The 17613-nt window shown below is 58.3% G+C and overlaps 3 protein-coding genes across 4 annotated transcripts in view; all 3 read right to left on the reverse strand.

The window, feature by feature from the left end:
* The window catches only part of KMT2A (lysine methyltransferase 2A), a 46963-nt gene extending 46582 nt beyond the window's left edge, over positions 1-381 (reverse strand). Inside the window, exon 1 of the mRNA XM_075172777.1 lies at positions 19-381. Coding sequence (XP_075028878.1) covers positions 19-366 — 348 coding nt within the window. The 5' untranslated portion in view covers positions 367-381. The remainder of the gene's footprint in view (positions 1-18) is intronic.
* Positions 382-3713: 3332 nt separating this feature from the next.
* Positions 3714-5002, reverse strand: ATP5MG (ATP synthase membrane subunit g). The gene is made up of 3 exons (XM_075172782.1): positions 4837-5002; positions 4548-4708; positions 3714-3894 (listed from the first exon to the last, which is right to left on the reverse strand). Exons 1-3 carry the CDS (start codon positions 4898-4900, stop codon positions 3796-3798), a joined length of 324 nt encoding a protein of 107 aa, XP_075028883.1. The 5' UTR covers positions 4901-5002; the 3' UTR covers positions 3714-3795.
* Positions 5003-5254: 252 nt separating this feature from the next.
* On the reverse strand, positions 5255-17391 carry UBE4A (ubiquitination factor E4A). Of its 2 annotated transcripts, XM_075172781.1 has the most exons (20): positions 17355-17391; positions 17034-17198; positions 16775-16951; positions 16449-16561; positions 15616-15768; positions 15326-15485; positions 14916-15118; positions 14491-14682; positions 13257-13590; positions 12868-12994; positions 11504-11811; positions 10494-10626; positions 9245-9432; positions 8717-8817; positions 8487-8600; positions 7439-7613; positions 7116-7296; positions 6535-6682; positions 6120-6277; positions 5255-5927 (listed from the first exon to the last, which is right to left on the reverse strand). In XM_075172781.1, the coding sequence occupies exons 2-20, from the start codon at positions 17155-17157 to the stop codon at positions 5789-5791; spliced, it is 3228 nt and encodes a 1075-aa protein (XP_075028882.1). In that variant the 5' UTR covers positions 17158-17198; positions 17355-17391; the 3' UTR covers positions 5255-5788. The 2 variants fall into 2 exon arrangements, with proteins under 2 accessions (XP_075028882.1, XP_075028881.1); XM_075172780.1 differs by lacking the exon at positions 17355-17391 and having other exon boundaries at positions 17034-17227.
* Between the last annotated feature and the right edge of the window lie 222 nt (positions 17392-17613).

A 17613-nucleotide genomic window follows, 5' to 3' on the forward strand; every position in this document is an offset into this window, starting at 1 on the left:
CCCGCCGCCCCTCCTCACCTCTCCGCTGCCCGCCTCGGCGCCGCAGGCCGCGCGGAACCGCCGCAGGTTGATGCCGATGGCGGCCGAGACCTGGAGCGCCGCGTCGAAGCCGGGTCCCACCCCGGCCGCGGGGCCCCCGGAGCCGCCGGAGCCCGGCGCTGCCCCGCCTCCCCCGCTTCCCGCCGCCCCGCCGGAGCACGGGCCGCCGCGCTCCCCCTCGCCCGCCGCCGCCGGCGCCGCCGCCGGCTCGGCGGCTCGCAGGCTCCGCACGGCCGGCACCCGCAGCCGGGACCCCCCCAGCCCCCGGCGGCCCCAGCCGCCGCTGCCGGGCCGGGCAGGGAAGCGCCACCGACCGCTGTGCGCCATCTTTACTGTGAGGCGACGAGCCAGAGAGCGGGGCCGGGCCGCGCCCCGCGCCCTGGATAGCACTTCGCCGGCTCGCAGAGGTCCTGCATAGCAGCGGGTGCTATGCAGGTTGCGGGGCCCCGCCATCCCGCCACCCGGGCGCCTGGGTAAGCCATGCGCGACGGGTGCTAGCCCGGCATAACGCTGGGCGATATGCAGGGCCCCGGGCCCGAGCCCCAGCGCGGCCCGCCGCCCTGGATAGCGCAGCCTTCCGCCGCCGCCGTCCCTGATAACTCGGAGGGCCATGCAGGCGCGGGGCACCTCGCGAGCGGGCCCCAGAACCTGGCTGCCGTAGAACCGGGCCGCAAGCAGCCCGCATAACCGCGATGGCAATGCAGAGCGAGAGCGCGAGCCGCCTGCGCCCGGGACCGCGCATACGGCATAGGCCACCCCGCCAGCCTCCTCCATAGCGCCAGGCTGTATGCGGGGCGCGGGGCGCCGCTCGGCGCGGCCCCGGGCCCGGTATGGGGCGCGAGGCGCGGGCGGGCGCCCCGCATACCGGCGGCGCGCAGCCAGGGCGCGGGGCCGGCGGCGAAGCGGGAGGGCGGCGGGGCGGGGCGGGCCTGGCCTGCGGGGACCGCCTGGCAGGGGCCCTCAGCCCCTGTCAGGGCGCCCGGCGCCCCCCGCTCCGCCAGCCTCCCTCCGGCGGCGCCCACCCTTCTCCCGGGCCGGCGCGGGGCGAGGACCGGGGCTCAGGGCCTGCCCAGGGAAGCGGGGCGGCCTGGCTCACGGGCGAGCCGCTCTCTGGGGGGAGAAAACAGCCACCCCGGTAGGTGCGAAGGGGTAGCGGCGCTGAGGTAGCGTGAGCCGACCTTGTCAGCCCTTCCCCTCCACCTCCCCGTCCGCCTCCTGCCTGCTCCCCCTCGCCCCGCTTGCCTTGTGGGCCGGGTCAGCGTCCCGCCAGGTGCCATCTCCAGGAAGAAGGTAATGGCGATGGCACTAGGCCAGCAGCTCCCTCTGGTCCCCAGCGTCACACCACAGGCTCGCCTCCATCTTGTACAGCACAGCAAGAACGGGGTTAACATCCAACAAGTGCCCGCTGTATTCCCGGAGAATACTCCCCGTGCAAACACATGAGTATCAGTTATAAAACCCCTGTATCTGGGGAACGTAAAATACCTGTTTCCTTTAAAGCTCATCAGCCGAAGGGAGGGAGTGACTGAGGGGGAGCGAAAGGCTGTTTTCCCCTTACAGAAGCAACCAAACAGTATCTGTGGTGTTAGAGAGGACAGAAAAGCTTCCGGAGCCCATTGGGTTTACAGAGATGCCGCTTCTGCTTATTTCGCACTTGACGTGCTGCCGGGGCTCTGCTTTGGGAGCAGGGCTAGGGTGGCTTCTCCTCAGGACTTCCGGGGAGGAAAATTAAAATTAGGTCGTTTCTGTCTCTTTAGGGAGTGTGAAAGGGACTGGAGCGTTTCCAAGCTCTCCCATGCTTTGCTAGTCGAGTTTAATCTAATCCTCCAAACAAAGCGAGTTTGACAGCCCCCGCGACCCGGCACTGGTGCGCGAGCTGCAGCGCAGGGCCCACTCGTGAGTGCCTACAAGCGTCCGCCCCAGAGAGAGCAGTATGCGCAGGTAGGAACAAGTCCACAGGCAGGCCTCTGAATGGGAATCAGGCAGACTTGCTTTCAGGGAGGTTCTTCTGGGGCCAGAAACCTTCTGCAAATCCAGATGACACTTTAAATCCCACGTGTGACCTCTCTGTCCATCTCTCATTAAGTACTATGTGCTACAGCCCCCCACCGAGGGGCCCGACGGGTTCCCCTCATGGGTATTTATCTGCTGGGCGACGGGTTTGTGAAGACGGGAGCAAAGAGCTCCCGGGGAGGGGCTGTTTTTGGGGCCGTCGTTCACCCTCACCAGCATGTGCACCCGCCGCTCAGCCAGGGCGTCGCGCTTCGGCCCCAGTTAGATTTGCTGGTGCCCTTTGCGAGAAAGTGTCACCTCCTCAGAGGGGAGTGAGAAATGGCAAAGTCCTCAGCAGCAAAGGAAGCAACAGGAGCACCCAGCAAGCCCCAGGAATGAAAGAGGTTCTCCAGGACCGCTGCTGCTTGGGCGTGCCAGGCAGAAATCGTGATCTCCCGGACAGAAAAGTTGGGAGAAGCGAATGCAGGACGGCAAGTCTGGGCAGGGGGCTGGAAGCCCCAGTCCCGTCGCTGCTCCTCTCGCAGACTCACCTGGGGAGGCTGGTGAGCTTTTAGCCTCGGTTTCCCCATCTGTCACATGGAGGTGACCAGTGTCTGGTCACACGTTGTGACCTCTGACCCACGACCCACAGCTGCTGGGTCAGGAACCCTTCTTTTTAACAAAAAAAGAAAAGCTTTCCATCGATGCCATCGATGACCTTCCGGTCACCGAATATGAAGCGTGTGAGCTCACCTGCGCTCCCCGTCAGGAGTCCCAGAGGCTTCTTGCCGGGCCGAAGCGTTGAGAAGGTCAGCTCTGCTGCAGGGAGAAGAGAAATTGCCGTGCTACTGGCACAGCTGCCCCGGAGATGTTGGGGTCACTCGGGGCAGCCAAGCTGGGGGGCTGCAGGTTCACTGGGGAGCTGGACGCAAGGCCCAGAGGAGCAAAGGAGCAGCTGATACGACAACAGTATCAACGAGAAGCGATACTGACTGGGAACCATCTTCCAAGACAGTATAGACAATAGAAACAGTCAAGTCCTATCCCAACAGGACCGCCGGCTTCAGAGAACTCCTCCTACAAGTTACTTTCTGAAAATGTGCTGGAGTGCAGGTGATCTCACCAGGTTTTTGTACACACTTCTACAAAAGCTGGTTGAAAACGAGCAAGCTTGTGGATTTCTGGACAGCTTACACCTCCAGCCGGCGGTGAGCTAAGATGACATATACAGTAAAGCTCCGCTTACCTTCAAAGACTTCCACTCAACAAGACTCACCGCAAACCAGCAGAACTGCGTGGAATAATGCTACATACCCTACGATGTGAGCCATGGCAGGTATCTTTTGACAGCATAAATAAAGTACCGGCTTTTCTTCTTGGTTCCCGCTAGCTGATGTGAAATACATTCAGAAACACATGAAAGCGTTTCCACTCTCAGTTTGAAACTGGGGCTCTCGCGACTTCCCTAACGCTTCCCTAGCCGAGGCACAGGGGTTGTCCAAAGACCGAGCACAGGTGCGATAAGGAACAGTGGCGTCACCAAGCCGACCTTAGTGCTGTCTCAGGGGACCGGCCTTCAGGCAGCTACCCCTCCGAGGAGCCCATCTCCACCGCCGGCAGCGTGACTGGGTCGGGGACAGGCTCGCGCCCCAACCGCCACAAAAGACCACGACAGCTCGACATCGGTTCCTGGCTTTATTGTCACAGACCCCGTTACAGACTCAGGACCGCGGCGCCAAAGACGGCGTTACTGAGGATGAGTCTTCAGACATTGTACCCGATCAGGCCGCCCTTGCCTATGATCTCCCCGATGTAAAACCACATCAGCACCTCTGTGGCCACCAGACCGTTCCTCAGCGCCTCCTGAAAGAAAAAAAGCCACCGGTTAGGTCGTTTGCTCCTGCGACAGCTTCCTTCCTCGCTCCTGCAGTCAAGCACCACGTACGACAAGCAAAGCCGTCGACCAATTCACAAGGCAACAGTTTAAGCAAAAACACAAAAGTGCAACAGAGCGTTTATCCTGTCCAGCCGCCCCTCAACAGACCACGTCGTTAAGCTGGTTCTCAGTACAGCATCGGTTGTCCTTCCCGGTCTTTCACAGCCCTTTCAGAAGATCGTTTCTCAAACCACGTACGTGGGAAACGCTTTGATTTCAAGGCCGACCGACGACACAGCTGTTGCAGGCGGCCGGGCTCCATCAGCCGCCTACCGACGCTCCCTTCCCGGGGACAGATAACGGCGGGGCCCGAGGCGCGCAAGCACAGCCTAGTAAGGCAGAGGTGACACAATGAAACGCTTTCGAGTCTCGGCCCCTGAATTCCGTGACTTCAGGCCTTGCTGACAGCCTTCCCACGGCACAAGCAGGGCATTTCAAGCCAGCCGGTCTAGGAAGACACCGCGCGGCAGAGCCGGAGGGCGCCCAGCCGCCGCAGGAGCGCTTCAAGGGCGGCACGAAGCCCCCGCTCCGCTCCGCGCGGCCGGAGTCCTTCCCCCCGCTCCCTCCGGCCCGCCGTTACCTTGACGGTGAGCTGCGCCAGGCGGCCGGTCTGGAAGCTCCTGACCAGGGACTTCATGCTGTCGATGGCGCGGGGGATCTCGGCGGGGGTCGGCGGGGCCAGCTCCACCTTGGCGTAGTACCAGAACGTGGCCAAGCGGGGCTTCGAGTACGCCACGGCGGCTGCCGGGAGAGGGACGGGGAGGGAGAGGCGTTTTCCCAACGGCAGACGCAGGCGCCCCCGCGCCCGCCCCGGCCGCCCCCCGGCCGCCCCCCGCCCCTGCGGAGCCCCGCTCCCCGCCGCGGCTTACCGCTGAGGAGCTGCGGCCCGCGGGCGGCGACGCGCTGCGCCAGCCTCTGCGCGGCCTGCGCCATGCTGAGGGGCCCGGGCTGAATGTCACCCCGCCGCCGCCGCCCGCGCACCGAGGACCCCGCCGCCGCGGCTGCCGGCGCGCCGCCTGCCTCCCGCGCGCCCGGCAGGCGCCTGCCGCGGGCAGCCCGCCGCCAGGACCCCGGACCACGTGCGCGGGGCGGGGCGGGGCGACGGCCGCGGGTTCGAGACCCGGGCGGTGCCGCTCCCGCCCCGGGCGGTGCGGGCGGCGCCGCGGCCCACGGGGGACGGACCCACTTGCGCCCGGCTCCCTGCAGAGGGGCAGGCAGCCTCCAAGCCAAAACAAAGAGGCTTTTCTACAGCTAGGGCTGCTCCCAGCAGCTGCCAGACCTCCACCGCAAGATCATCTCTATATTTAATTTCCTCCGTTCCCAAAGATCACTTGGAAAAGAAACTCTGCTACGCAGCCAGCACGTACAAGCAGCATAACCGTTCCCGCACCTAACCCTGGGAGCGGCTGCGGAGGCATCGCTGTCACATTGAACGTACGGTTACAGAGTTCAAACACAGCAAGAGAACAGAGGGAGGTTTTTGGTGTCGCTGGAGGAGAACACGGCCAACACAAAGAACAAGTAATAGAGGGCCGGGGCACCAGGCCACGCGGAAGAGGCGGTGGTCTTCCCCCGAGGCAGAGGCTCAAAGCTGTAGTGCAGTGCAAAGTCTTAGTATTAAAGAGCAAGTCTTGAAAGGAAAAGACAGAACAAGGGACGAAAGGGAAGGTCCTAGGAGAGACTCTGGAGGCGGTGGCAATGCACTAAATGCGGTCTCGATTAAGGTGGCGAGTTGCACGGATGCTCTGGAGCTCCAGCCGCTCCCCCTGCAAGGCATTTATCTCGCCAGTGATTGTAGGTCTAGGGATGAGATCCTGGTTTTCAGTTCAGCGTGTCCTCCAGCTCCTCCTTCTGCTTTTTCCTCTCCGCAAGCCACCGCTGGATCTTCTCTTTAAGCTCTGTGTTTGGTCTGATCTGGTCCATAGTGAGGGGGCTCCGATTGAAAGGATCCGTCTGGTCGCTGAAAGACAAAGCATTGAGGAGATTATTCAGACAATTCCAGCACTAGGAAAGAAAAAGAAAAACAAAAAAAGAGGAAGATAGGCCAGGAAGAGTGGCATGATCTTTCTGCTGATACACCGAGACCACGTATTGCTGGATAAGAGAAACAGATCCCCAAAAAGGATCAAAGTATGAGGACCGCGCTTTGTACCTGAGGAGATGCCGGGCTATAGTCGACCGGTCCACGGTGACGCGGGAGGAGGGCAGTATCACAGGGTCCGACATCAGAGTGCTCATGATCGGATCCAGGAATTCATCACAGGCATCCGCGTACGTCTCCTCCTCCTGCTGCTGGCGGTCTGCAAGAGACTGGCAGGCACGCCCCGCTTTTAGACACTCCGTCTCCCCGTTCGTTAAAAACCAGGTTTGCTCCTAATTCGTAGCGAAAGCATTTACAGGTCCGTGCTGGCGGGGAGCCCTCCCAGCTGCCCCACCTGAGCCTCAGAGAAAGCCCCACTCCCAGAAATCCAGCTCCACAGCAAAGACGCAGTGATACGCAGATGGAAAAGGACGCCAGGAACCAGGTCCACCTTTTTTTGTGAGCTTAAATTCACTCCGGTTCTCACCTTGATCCTCTCAGCCAGGTTACTGAAAGACACTATCATGTTGCCGGGCTTGTTGATTTTCTTCAGAACCCGAACGGTCTGGGCAAAGAGCGTTGGTGAATAGGAGCGGCCATCCTTGGGCACCGTGGCACAGAAGTTTTCTTCATCCCTGGACCACAGGTTAAAAGAGAGGGAAGGTTTAAGAATCCACATGTATCAGGCTGCGAAACACAGTCCCCACAACAGCTGCATTACCATAGCAAAGAACTCAAAGCTAGAGAAAAGCTTGACCGTAATTCAGCATTTTTCCCAGGTCCTCTCCAGAGTGACCCAAGGCATGAACGTAACCGTGATGGTGCTTAACTTCCATCCCTGCTAGCTGGGTTGCAGCTGACTGCCCCGGTAATTTAGATTAAAATGACAACAAAGGAGCACAGCACGCTTCCGAAAGGCCCATTAAGGCCTGTGGTAGGCACGCATAGCAATTCTGTCGGTGCCGTTCCCAGAGGGGACGCTCCCGCCCTGCGACGCTGGGGGGCACGGGGCTCTGCTAGCCAGGACGTCCCCGGGATGGCTCTTGCCAGCTCTCCCTGGTCACCTACCCAAGGTTTAGGTAGATGGTACAGATGTCAGACACGAGCTGCTGCGGCTTGAAGTCGAATTCGCTGAAATCCTTGACTTTCAAAGCTCCCATTTTAGGCCCAACCAGGTGTTGCAGAAAGTAGTTGAGCATGGAGATGATGCGCTCAGCGAGGAAAGGATGCACGAACAGGGACTTAATTTCTGGAACAGAAACCAACAGTTCCCTGAGCTTCACGGCAATCCCGTCCCGCGCCGACCACCCTGAAACCAAGCTCCGGCCCGCCCGCTCCCAGGCAGGGCCCTTCCCCAGGTCCCGGCAGGCAGGCGGGGTTGCTCTCCCTACCCGAGGTCAGGAAGGCCAGAGTGCCAATGGTTTCGTTGGACATGATGTTGTGGAAGCGCGCCAGTTGACCAAACATCTGCAGGCTCGACTCCTTCTCGCGGCGAGCCTCCTGGGACAGGCTGTCCCATTCGCCACGGTCCTTCTCGATCTGCTGAACTTTAATCTTACTGAGGTACTGCAAAGACACGGCAGGGAAGCGTATGGGACAACAGGCAGGTAAACGGGCAACGACGGCTAAGCCGGACCTGTTCTGCGCTGCTCCGGGCTGACAGAGGCCAAATCGGGACGCAAACGGTACAACAGAGCGCTCGAAAAGGCCTCTCACAGCCGTACACGTTTCACAAACCACAGAACGTTCGTTTAGATGGTGAACCGTAGAAAGTCCATAAATGTTCACAGCCAGATGGGCAATATCCACATCACCCATCTTACCCGCCGGCCTCCCGACAATCAATTCTATGGCAGGTAAGAGCTCCCCAAAAAAGCCCTTTCTAGCAGCAACAGGCAGCTCTGAAAGGCGTGGAGAGACAGTCACCACGCACCAGGGACACGATTTCACCTGGCACGTGCCTTGTAAATCCAAAGGAGAACTGCCTGCAGACAAAAGGCCTTTGTTGGGGGAAAGCGCCTGTGGAAAGGTCAAGGCGATTTGATAATCAAAAACCGCAAAGTTGTTTAAAGCCTAGCCACGTCCAGATCAGCAACAGGCAGATTTCCTCACAACTCGCCCAGCACGCTTCGTGCTGGATCTGAAAAAAGCCCTTTTGCTCCTCTTTTGACCTGCTTCCCGAGACTGAAGGAAGAGAGTGCCCCGCATGCAGCGCCCCAGACCCCACCGTCCTTCCGCCTTCACCCCCTCTCCCAGGGCATCGGCCACACCAGCCTGGAATCGTTTCCTGCAGGTATCTGCTGCACAGATTCATCAGGCCGGAGCAGAGCAAGCTGATACTCTTCTAGGGACGGAAGGTCAGTATCGCATCCCAACCATCTTCAGGGGAGCGAGAACTGTCGCTTGCCTGATGCCGACAGTGCGCGTGCTCAGCCCTACCTGTATGGCTTCATCCAACAGGAAAATGGCATCGTTCATGAGCAGATTCAGGAAGCGCAAGAAGAGAGGGGGGTTCATTGCCTCCAGGTTCTCTGAGGCGTAATCAGCCAGAGCCTGCAAGGAAGGAGAGAACGGTGAACGCTGTGGCACAGTCCCAATGGCAGGACACAGATCCGCGCGCTCCACGCAGAGCTGCGCACGCGCACCTGTACGTGCGCCTCTCGCCTCACCTTTATGCTCTGCCGGTACGAATCTGTGCCCCACATGTACCTCAGGATGGGATACATGGGACGGCGGTAGTTAAACTTCTGTTCAAACTGGTGCGGGTCACCTAGACGGAAGCAAAAGTAAGAGCATTTCAAGTGGGCAGCGGGCACAGGCAGGGGCTGCTAACTCCTTTTCACGGTTTGTTTGAAATAAAAACCCTGCTCCCGTACGGGTCAGTGAAATCTGTTGCCGATTTCAAAGCAGTACAACCGATCCCACGTGAGAAGAGGACGGGTGAGGACCCGCTATCAGCACTGATGAGCTGAACAGCTCGAGCTCTGGAGGTTACCCTTTCTAGATACACAGTTCTGCAGAAGCCAGAAGTTTGGAAAGACCGACGCTCTGCTGGAAAGCCGCCTGCCGAACACAGCCGAGCAGCTTCACAAAGCGCAAATAGATTCATTTGTTTTCACCGACGTACTTCAAGCCCTGGAGACCCTCCCCCTGCAGATGTTACAGAAGGAAGACAACTCTTCCCCTTTTGCGCTTACCGGTAAACTCAATATCCACAAAGACTTTGATAAGCGCCTCAGCAAGATGGGCAGCGTTTTGGTAAGAGCAGAACACTCGCTTGCGATGAAACACGCTCGAGACGAGCGGGTTCTGGGCCTGGTCTAAGTGAGGCATCACAGCTTCCAACACTTCTGCCAGCTTGGCTCGCAGATGAGGATTTTTCATCCTGCAAGAGAACACAACAAAGCAAATCCAGGACGGCAAGAGGGCCAGGGTGTGGGGACCAAGCTCTTCAGGAAACAGTCCAGCAGCTGTGCCCATCCATGCAGGAGCGCCCAGCTGTTGCAGACCACCTGTAAAACTAACACTGGCGTCCAGCGGCTCCCTCTCAATACCGGAGCCGCGGGGCGAGGGCACGCACTCAATACCTGCAGTTAAATCTCAGGCAGAGAGGTGAGAGAACAGCAAAGCCGTTGCTTCCCTCCCTCCCTGGCAGCGCACACTGCTCGCAAGCCAATGCTTGCTCGTTGGCTGTAGCTGCCGAACAAACCTGACTCGGCCCAGCTGTTTACTTACCGCCCAGCGACTTGCTTCCTATTTATTCGGCAAGTCCAAAGCGCTTTGCCTGCTGAGCCTGCTGTCCAGCACAGGACAGATCACTGAGGCGAGGGTATAACTCTCCTCTGCCGCACATGTGGGGCAGAAGCCAAACCACCTGCCCAAGGTCATGCCGTAGGGCACTGCCAGGAAGAACTACAGCCTCCGTCCCCCCGGGCCAGCCCAGGGACAGCGGCAACAGCGAGAGCTGCCTACCCAGTGAAATCTCTATCTGCTCCTGCCGCACACGTGCAAGTATAAACAAACAAACAGCAGAAATGTAGCATGTGTGGCCATGTCTTATTGGGAAGATCGATAAAACTACTCGCTTTTGTTCGGTGCTCGGCTACCACAGTAGACTTTGTAGAGATACTCCAAACAGATCAATCCCAATAGCTTCTTTTAACAAGTACCAAAATGGCTCTAGCTGACGAGGCTCCTGCGTAATGCGACCAAACAAGTGTTTAGACACCGAATCCCATTTGTACTTCGCGTGAAGCCCGTGTCCTTCAGGCAGGGCCTTGCTCGCTGTGCCTCCCGCGGGGAGAATTTAGCTTTTCCAATGAGATCAACCCACTGACGGACGTCTGAACCAACCCTCAAAACACCTCTGACAATTTCCACTTGCTTGTTCCCCTCCAGGCGCTCTGCAGATAAGCACCCAGGGCTCACACCCGAGGCTGTACGTACCTCTCCACGTCGCCCATGAAAACAGTAACAAAGTGAAGGACGTGCTCCAGAGAATCAGCAGAAGTCTCCAAGATGTCATCAGCGAAACGCCGCAGGAAAATGAAGAAGTCGCCCAAATTATCAGCAAAGAATTCTGTGAGCAGAGATTGCACGTGAGTTCCTCCTTGGGCAGCTCATTTTACCCTTTCCTAGCCTCCCATGTGCTCTCCCCTCATCGCCCCGATTCTGATTGAAATGTTGGGAACTAACTAGCTGTCTCAGAACACCACAGTCGTGAAGGATGCCTGGCCTGATGAAATTTGTAACACATAGGATTTCACTTCACCTCTCTCAGAAGTCAGGTCACTTACACTGGGATGAAACCCAGCAGCCGTCTGCTGATTGTACATGCTGTTACGCAAAAAAGCTCAAGGGAAGAGAATCTCTAGACAGCAGAAACCACAAGGAGGATCTCATGCATAGGGAGAATAGTAAATCAATATGGTATTTGGCAAAACTTTGCAACTCGCCCGTGAATGGGATCTTTAAAAGGTCAGCAGCACCCTAAGTATACCCCCTCAAAGAGCCCCAAATTTTCAAGTGACCCTCTTCCGAGGGAACGTTCTACGCAAAGAAAGGTGCCATCAGTTGTAGCACTGCATCCTGCCCCAGAGAGAAGCGTGCTTCCTTGGACAGCTCTCCCAGTGCTCATCTAGAAGGGACCAGGATTAGCCTGTAAGGTGAACTTGGAGGACCCAGCTTTCTCCGGAGCTTCTGACCTCACTGCTGACGTTTCTGAGGTTCTGACCTTCCCTACGCTTCCTTACACGCTCCGGAACCCTTCTTTTCAAAGGCAGAACGTCCTTTAAGCATCCCAGCGAAGAGGAAACCCAGACGCTATGAACGTCTTACGGAATCAGGCCGCGTACGCGTAACTACTCTAAACGCAGCATTACGTGAGTAGCTCTAGACTTGGACGGTTAATTGCGGTAGGCACGCAGACAGACCGCCAGCAGGACAAGCGGCTTCACCTGGCACGTAGGCCAACGCGCTGTTTTCCACCTCGGGCAGCGGGAAGGTCAGCTCTAGCGGCTCTGTCCCGTGGTTTCCCACGGCCAGCTGCACCAGCAGAACCGCCATGGACACCTGCAGATTCAGGCAGTTCTGCAGCATCTGCGGCTCCGTCATCGCCGTCTTGGTGGAGAGATAGATGGTCATCAGGCGCTCGAACTGCTCCCTGAGGCTGTCAGCAGCAGGGCTGGAGCTCTGCTGAGCTTCTCGCCACGCTACTTGCAGGCGGTGAAGGCTTTGGTTTATCTTTACCATCTGGTCATGCAACCTACCCGAAAAACAAGGCGAGGAGGAGATGAGATGAGACGTATATAGGTTCAGCACAGAGCGCCTAAGCAATACGTAAGCTAGCGCATGCTTTTATCCTGTCCGTTTCCTGTGGATAATCTGTCTGGGGGCCAGCGACGGGAAGCCTTTGGAGAAACGCAAGCCCAGGCTTGGGAGGATACCAGACCTTACCGAGGAACCGCAGCGGTCTGGAGAACAGCCTGGCAAACTGGCGACCGCTGCGAAGCCCTCCGCAGAGGCGTGGACAGCGAGCTGGCGCAGCTGCGAAACCCCTTAGGCTACCAAGGTCAGGAATCCGGCAAGCCCAAGTGACGCCTGTGAGGTGACATTTTCAGTTTCCCAGCAACAAGCCACTTGCATAACTTTTTTGTCTATTTCTATATTTAGAGGATAAACCAGAAGGGGACCGTGCTTGGATCAGTGGTGACCTCATAGTATCCAGGCAACGATTTGCAGAGAGAAGCTGAGAAAAATAGTGCATTCTGGTGTCCAGAAAATCCTTTCCTGGAAGCGGACAGCTACCTTGTGTCTCTGCTTCACACTACATCTGTTTACCGGAGAGCTCGCAGCGGGCAGGTGCTCTGCCACCAAGACGCTTTCTAGTAGAGAATCGAGATGCCAGCGGCTCGTTCCCCCGAGGAGAGGGGGTGACCGCGCGACCCACGGACAGCCAGCGCTTGCCTGTTATGTTTCTATAAATAACGTGGAGCCCGTAAGGCTGTTTGCATTGACTGTGAGCACCAGTGGACAAAATTTATTTCCCAAATCAGTCAGCCTGAGGCTCAAACGTCAGTCAAAGGTACTCGGCAGTGCAACTGGCATGCTCTGTATTCTGAGTATTTACTAAAAATTTACGTGGCCGTACGCAGGGGCAAAACAGCACTGGGAGCCATCTGGTACCTACGGCTTGAGCATTCACGTTACTTATGAATATCAGAGCGATTTAAACCCCCTCAAACTCTGGATGCGTCGGTAGCGCGCTGACCACCGTCAGAGAGGCGAAGGCCTTCAGGACAGCCTGGCGCAGGGCAGTTACCTGTGAAATCCCAAGTGAAGGGTGTACTGCGTGAGGACCAGGTTTTCCGTCACCAGATTGTAGCTGTTCGCAAACTCTGGCTCTTGCTCGCTCAGAGCAGGTATCAAGCACGTTTCTTTTTCCAAACCTGCAATGAAAAGCACCTCTGCGTCAAGTCCTGCCCAGCAGCGTTGGTGAGGAGAGGGCTCAGGAGGGCCCCCGCTGAAGACACAAAAGGACTGCTGGTGATGCTAGGCAGCGTTTTATTTGCGTTCAGCTCTTCCCTCGCTCCTCTCGACTCATTCAACTCTCCCTTTACCGGCACACATTGAGAGGGCACTACTGGGAGAGGTAAGGAGCTGAGGAGATCCCCTTTCTCGTTCCCTTGCTCCCCCGAGGCCTGGGCATACCTTTCATATGTACATTCTTACTCCTCCTCTCCTCTTCGTTCAGCTCCTTCAGGGCACAGTAAGTAGGGTTGAAGGTTAGCAGCCTCGGAGATTTTGGTTTGCAGAAGGGCTGGCACAGCTTCAGGAGGGCAGCTCCCAGGTTGAGGAAGAAGGCATCTGAGGCATACATCTGGAAGAAGATCTCCGGCATCTGGTTAGCCCAAATTTTGGTGCGGCCCGCGTTTGCGTGGAGGCAGTTTCCCAGCCAGGAGAGAATCCTGTGCTTCGTCTCCGGAGACAACTGCAACAGGTTCTTCAGCATTTGGTAGATCTTCTCGTGGAACTGGGCCATAAACTGTTACGGGGAATGGAACGCGGTTGAAGGAGTGATTGGCGGGATCGCTCTTTCACTTCTCCCGTCATTAATGCTCTCAGAGCTCTCCCGGCTCCGCATCCTGCTCTTCAAGGGCAGGGCTTTCAAAGTAAATCACGGCCAGGACACCTCTATTAATCACCCGTCAGACACACGCGTTACAAGCGGGTCAAATCCTGAGGCCGGGGGCAGAGAATAATTAGGGACACCCTCAAAAGCATAGCTGAGAGCACGTTGTTTTCGCGGGGAGTAAAACCAAAATCCTTTACGTATTTTTGGCAGCAGCAACGACCCTGAAAGCACACGTGACTGGGAAAGGCCCTCTCTGTGACCACTGCACCCGAGTTTACTCCTGCATTTATATCCTGCGATCTGACGCTTCACTCCTTACTTAGTGAAATGTTCCCAGCGCTGTTCCTCTGAGGAAGCTATTTACTGTCATAATGAGAGAGAATGTTGCCTGTCACTTTCTCTGCTGGGGAGGCAATTAGCGTTTTAATTACAGGGCAGGTACCGAAAACTATTTCCCGGTGATTACAACACCTAAGGCAGGTTATCTTCACGTAGCACCTCAAGGAACGGTGCTGGTATCTGTTCCGCAAGTACCGCCCTACCCTTTTCCCAAAGCTCAGACAGCTACTCTGGTAAAACTCGACTTGCTCGACACGAAGACTTGGGTTACTACAACCCGAGGAAGCGGGTGAAACCGTTCGCGTGTGACAGCTGGGGAATCCAAAGCAGTTTCGTGACTTGCTTAGCCACGAGCCAGATTATTAAAGAGCCAGCGGTGGAACTAAAGCCCTGACATCACGCCTTTAACCCTGGGGCAAGGAGAGGCCACTAAAACACAGGGGGAAGCAGTACTGTCACGCTTCAGCCCACCTGATGGATGTTGGATTCCTGCACTTTGATCTCTTGCGGGCTGGATCGGGATGGATTCAGAAAATAGCCATGGTTCTCCACTACGCCGGGGGTCTTTAACAAGCAGGAGATGTTTAAGATGGCGCCTAGCAAAGTCTTCTGGTACATCTGTCCATTACTGGGATCCTTGGGCTGGATATAGCCTGCAAAAACCTAGGGAACACAGCAGGACATACTGACAGTTACGTAAAATCCCGGTAAAGAGACCCACAAACCGATCTGGGGTTTGGGACAGGCTGTCAGAAAGGAGAAGAGGGCTAAGAGTACGCGCACAAGGTGTTGTTACACTGTACTGTTGGTTTAGCATCGACAGATTAGGTCCTACAAACGTGCCCCTCCTGCAAGCAGAACCCGCGAGCAGCTCTTGATCAGGCCGAGGCACCCACCTTTGCTATGTCCTTCTGCTTTGTGAAGTAGAGGAGCACATCGAGGTACGTGTACAGCAGGATCTGGCAGAGGTCCAGGTCCTTGATTCTGCCCAGCAGGATATCAAACACGGGAAGCATGACCTCCCCGAACGTCCGCACCTCCTCATCCATCGTCAAGGCTTCTATGACCTCCTCGAGAAAGTCGGTCATGTCTTCGAAGTCTAGCGAGGGAAGCAAGGCTGTTACCACGACGCTCCACACGGCCAAACCTCAGCGCGTGTGTACACGCCGCGACCTAAGCGCGGCCCTCCCTTTTAGCAACGAGGGGAGCCAAAGCTTCGCCCGAGTGCACGACGCTCTTCCGCAAGTTTTAACGTCAAGGGCAGCCTCACAGCGCTAAGCTAGCGGCGCAACCCAGCCGGACTTACTCGCCCCTCTCAGTGCCTCCAGCATCAGGTCCACCAGCTGCTCGTACACGTTCTGGTTGACGTAAATCTCCGGGGTGAGCAGTACGGTGCGAGTGTTTGACACAGTCAGGTTTCGGCAGCGCACGGCGAAGGGCAGCAGGTTCTCTGGGACCTTGGTTATCTGCACAAGGAGAATGAGACAGAGTTGGGGCCCTGACATCCACTTCTAGCCGTTAAAACCTCATCTGGGTTGCCTCAGACCAGCAAGCCGGGTGGCAAAGCTGCCTTCTTCCTCAGAAGTCCCTGCCCACCTCTTCTCTCGCCCTCCGGAAACAGGCATAGAGGTAGCGCAGAATCTGTCTCTCCCCTGCGTCCCGGTCAGCAGAGAGGTTCTGCGTGCTGGCGGAGGTCATGTAAATCAGGTGGTTTCCAGGCTCCGGCAGCAGCAAGCGGGTGAACAGGGCCTAGACACCAGCAAAGACAGATGGGAAGTGAAACGGCCCCTACAGAGAGACAATCCCTCCGGAAAAAGAAGGCCCACGTCACCACAGGCTATATTATTTCTGCTCGGAAGAGCTCTCTCTATCCCTCATTAGGTAACAGAGCACTAGACTGAGAACCCTCAGGCTTGCTCCTTGGCTAAGCAAATTCTCCACACCCTTTTCAGAGCAACAGCAGCCCTAACAGAAGTTATTCACTGAAAAACCCACCAGGGATGACGAGCGTGTCTGCAAACGAAGCCGAGCGTACACGTGAACGCTGACCACAAGGTGTTTCCGGTGGCGTAAGAGACAGCGCGCTGCCCCGCTGCCAGCAGCATTTGCCTCCCACAACCGCACACAAGTCTTCCCTCATGCCCCATCCAGGCCGAATTTGTTCCTCTCCCCATGCTCAGCTGGTCTGCCCGGCAGCAAACTCCCGCAGCCTCCAGGAGGAGGGAACAGAAACAGCAAAATCTAAACCTTTCTCTCAGCCTTGTACCCCAAAAACCCCATCGCCGTTTCCAGCAAAGCCGCAACCAGAAGCTCCACACTAGGCTTTGGCAAACAGACTATATTCAGGACGCATCGCGTGTGCGTTGTAAGGAAATAAATTCAGCTCCTGTTGCCGAAGTAAGCGGAAGGCCCGAGGCGAGCGGCCCTACCTGCTCGACGTTGTCCATGTCCAGCCAGTCCTGGTCGTCCAGGTCTGCGGCCATTTCTTCCAGATAGACGCAGCGCGCAGGGATCCCGTTCCCGCTCTTCATGCTGGGGTCGCCTAAGAGAAGCGCAGATGGACCCGTTCTACCCAAATCGATGGAGAACGTGCCGGCAGGCAGCGAAACCTGCAGGCAGGGCCCTGCCTGCTGCAAGCCGCTGCGCTGAGGCACGTCCCCTCTCCCAGCTCTCCCCCCCGATCTCGGACGGATCCGACAAGCTCTGCCCGGCACGACGGAGCTCCCCCAGCCCGTAACGTGCCCCCGGCGCTCACTGTTGTCGAGGGTGATGAGGAAGATCCTCTGGATCATGTGGTTGACGTTGAGCTGCTGGCACAGCTCCCGCTGCGAGCGGAAGGAGCGGCTGATCTCGGCCACCGAGTAGTCGCAGTCGTCCAGGCTCTCGGAGACGCTGTTGTCGGAGTCATCCTGGCTGACCGACGCCTCGTCGCCTGCAAGACAGAGCGCCTCAGCGCCCCGGCCCGGACGCCTCGCCTCGCCCCGCCGCGGCGGCCGGCGCCCGCGCCCCCCCACCTGCCAGCTGCCGCAGCTGCTGCTGCTTCTGGACGGCGGCGAAGTGCTTGGCGTCGGCGATGGAGCCGAAGAGGGCGGCGAAGGGGTTGCTGGAGATGCTGTTGTTGTTCTCCTGGTCGGTCATCTCCCCTCAGGGCCGCGCCATGCGGGGGGGCCGGGGCAGGGCTGCGGGGAGAGCCGCCGTCAGGGCCCGCGCCCGCCCGCCGGCGCTGTCCGGGCCCCGATCCGCCCCGCCCCGCTCCCCCCGGCGCGGCCCGCTGGGCGGGAGGGCAAAGCCGGTGCCGCGGCCCGCTGGGCGCCCAGCGGGCCCGCCGCGCTCACCTCCGCCGCCGGACAGCACCGCGCGTCACCACGTCGCGCCACAATAGACGTCACGCCCGTGCGCCGGAAGCCGGGCGGCGGGGAGGCGGGCGCTTTTGAAGAACGGCCCGGGGTGGGGCAGAGAGCGGGCGGGCGGGCGGCAGCGGCCCCTGGCGGCGCGGAGGAGGGAGTGCTCCAGCCCGGCCTCGCGGGGACGCGGACGCGGACGCGGACACGGACACGGACACGGGTGGGGCGGGGGCACGGGCACGGACACGGG

Source organism: Calonectris borealis, chromosome 24 (assembly GCF_964195595.1).
Source record: "Calonectris borealis chromosome 24, bCalBor7.hap1.2, whole genome shotgun sequence".
Lineage (NCBI taxonomy): Eukaryota > Metazoa > Chordata > Aves > Procellariiformes > Procellariidae > Calonectris > Calonectris borealis.

Coding starts and splice junctions, on each gene's coding strand:
- ATP5MG (XM_075172782.1), bottom strand. CDS start 4,900: ATGGCGCAGGCCGCGCAGAGGCTGGCGCAGCGCGTCGCCGCCCGCGGG. Junction 4,709..4,836: donor CGGGCCGCAGCTCCTCAGCG/GTAAGCCGCGGC, acceptor CTCTCCCGGCAG/CCGCCGTGGCGTACTCGAAG. Junction 3,895..4,547: donor TGGCGCAGCTCACCGTCAAG/GTAACGGCGGGC, acceptor TTTTTCTTTCAG/GAGGCGCTGAGGAACGGTCT.
- UBE4A (XM_075172781.1), bottom strand. CDS start 17,157: ATGACCGACCAGGAGAACAACAACAGCATCTCCAGCAACCCCTTCGCC. Junction 13,591..14,490: donor AGGAATCCAACATCCATCAG/GTGGGCTGAAGC, acceptor TCCCCGTAACAG/TTTATGGCCCAGTTCCACGA. Junction 6,278..6,534: donor ACCTGGCTGAGAGGATCAAG/GTGAGAACCGGA, acceptor CGTGCCTGCCAG/TCTCTTGCAGACCGCCAGCA.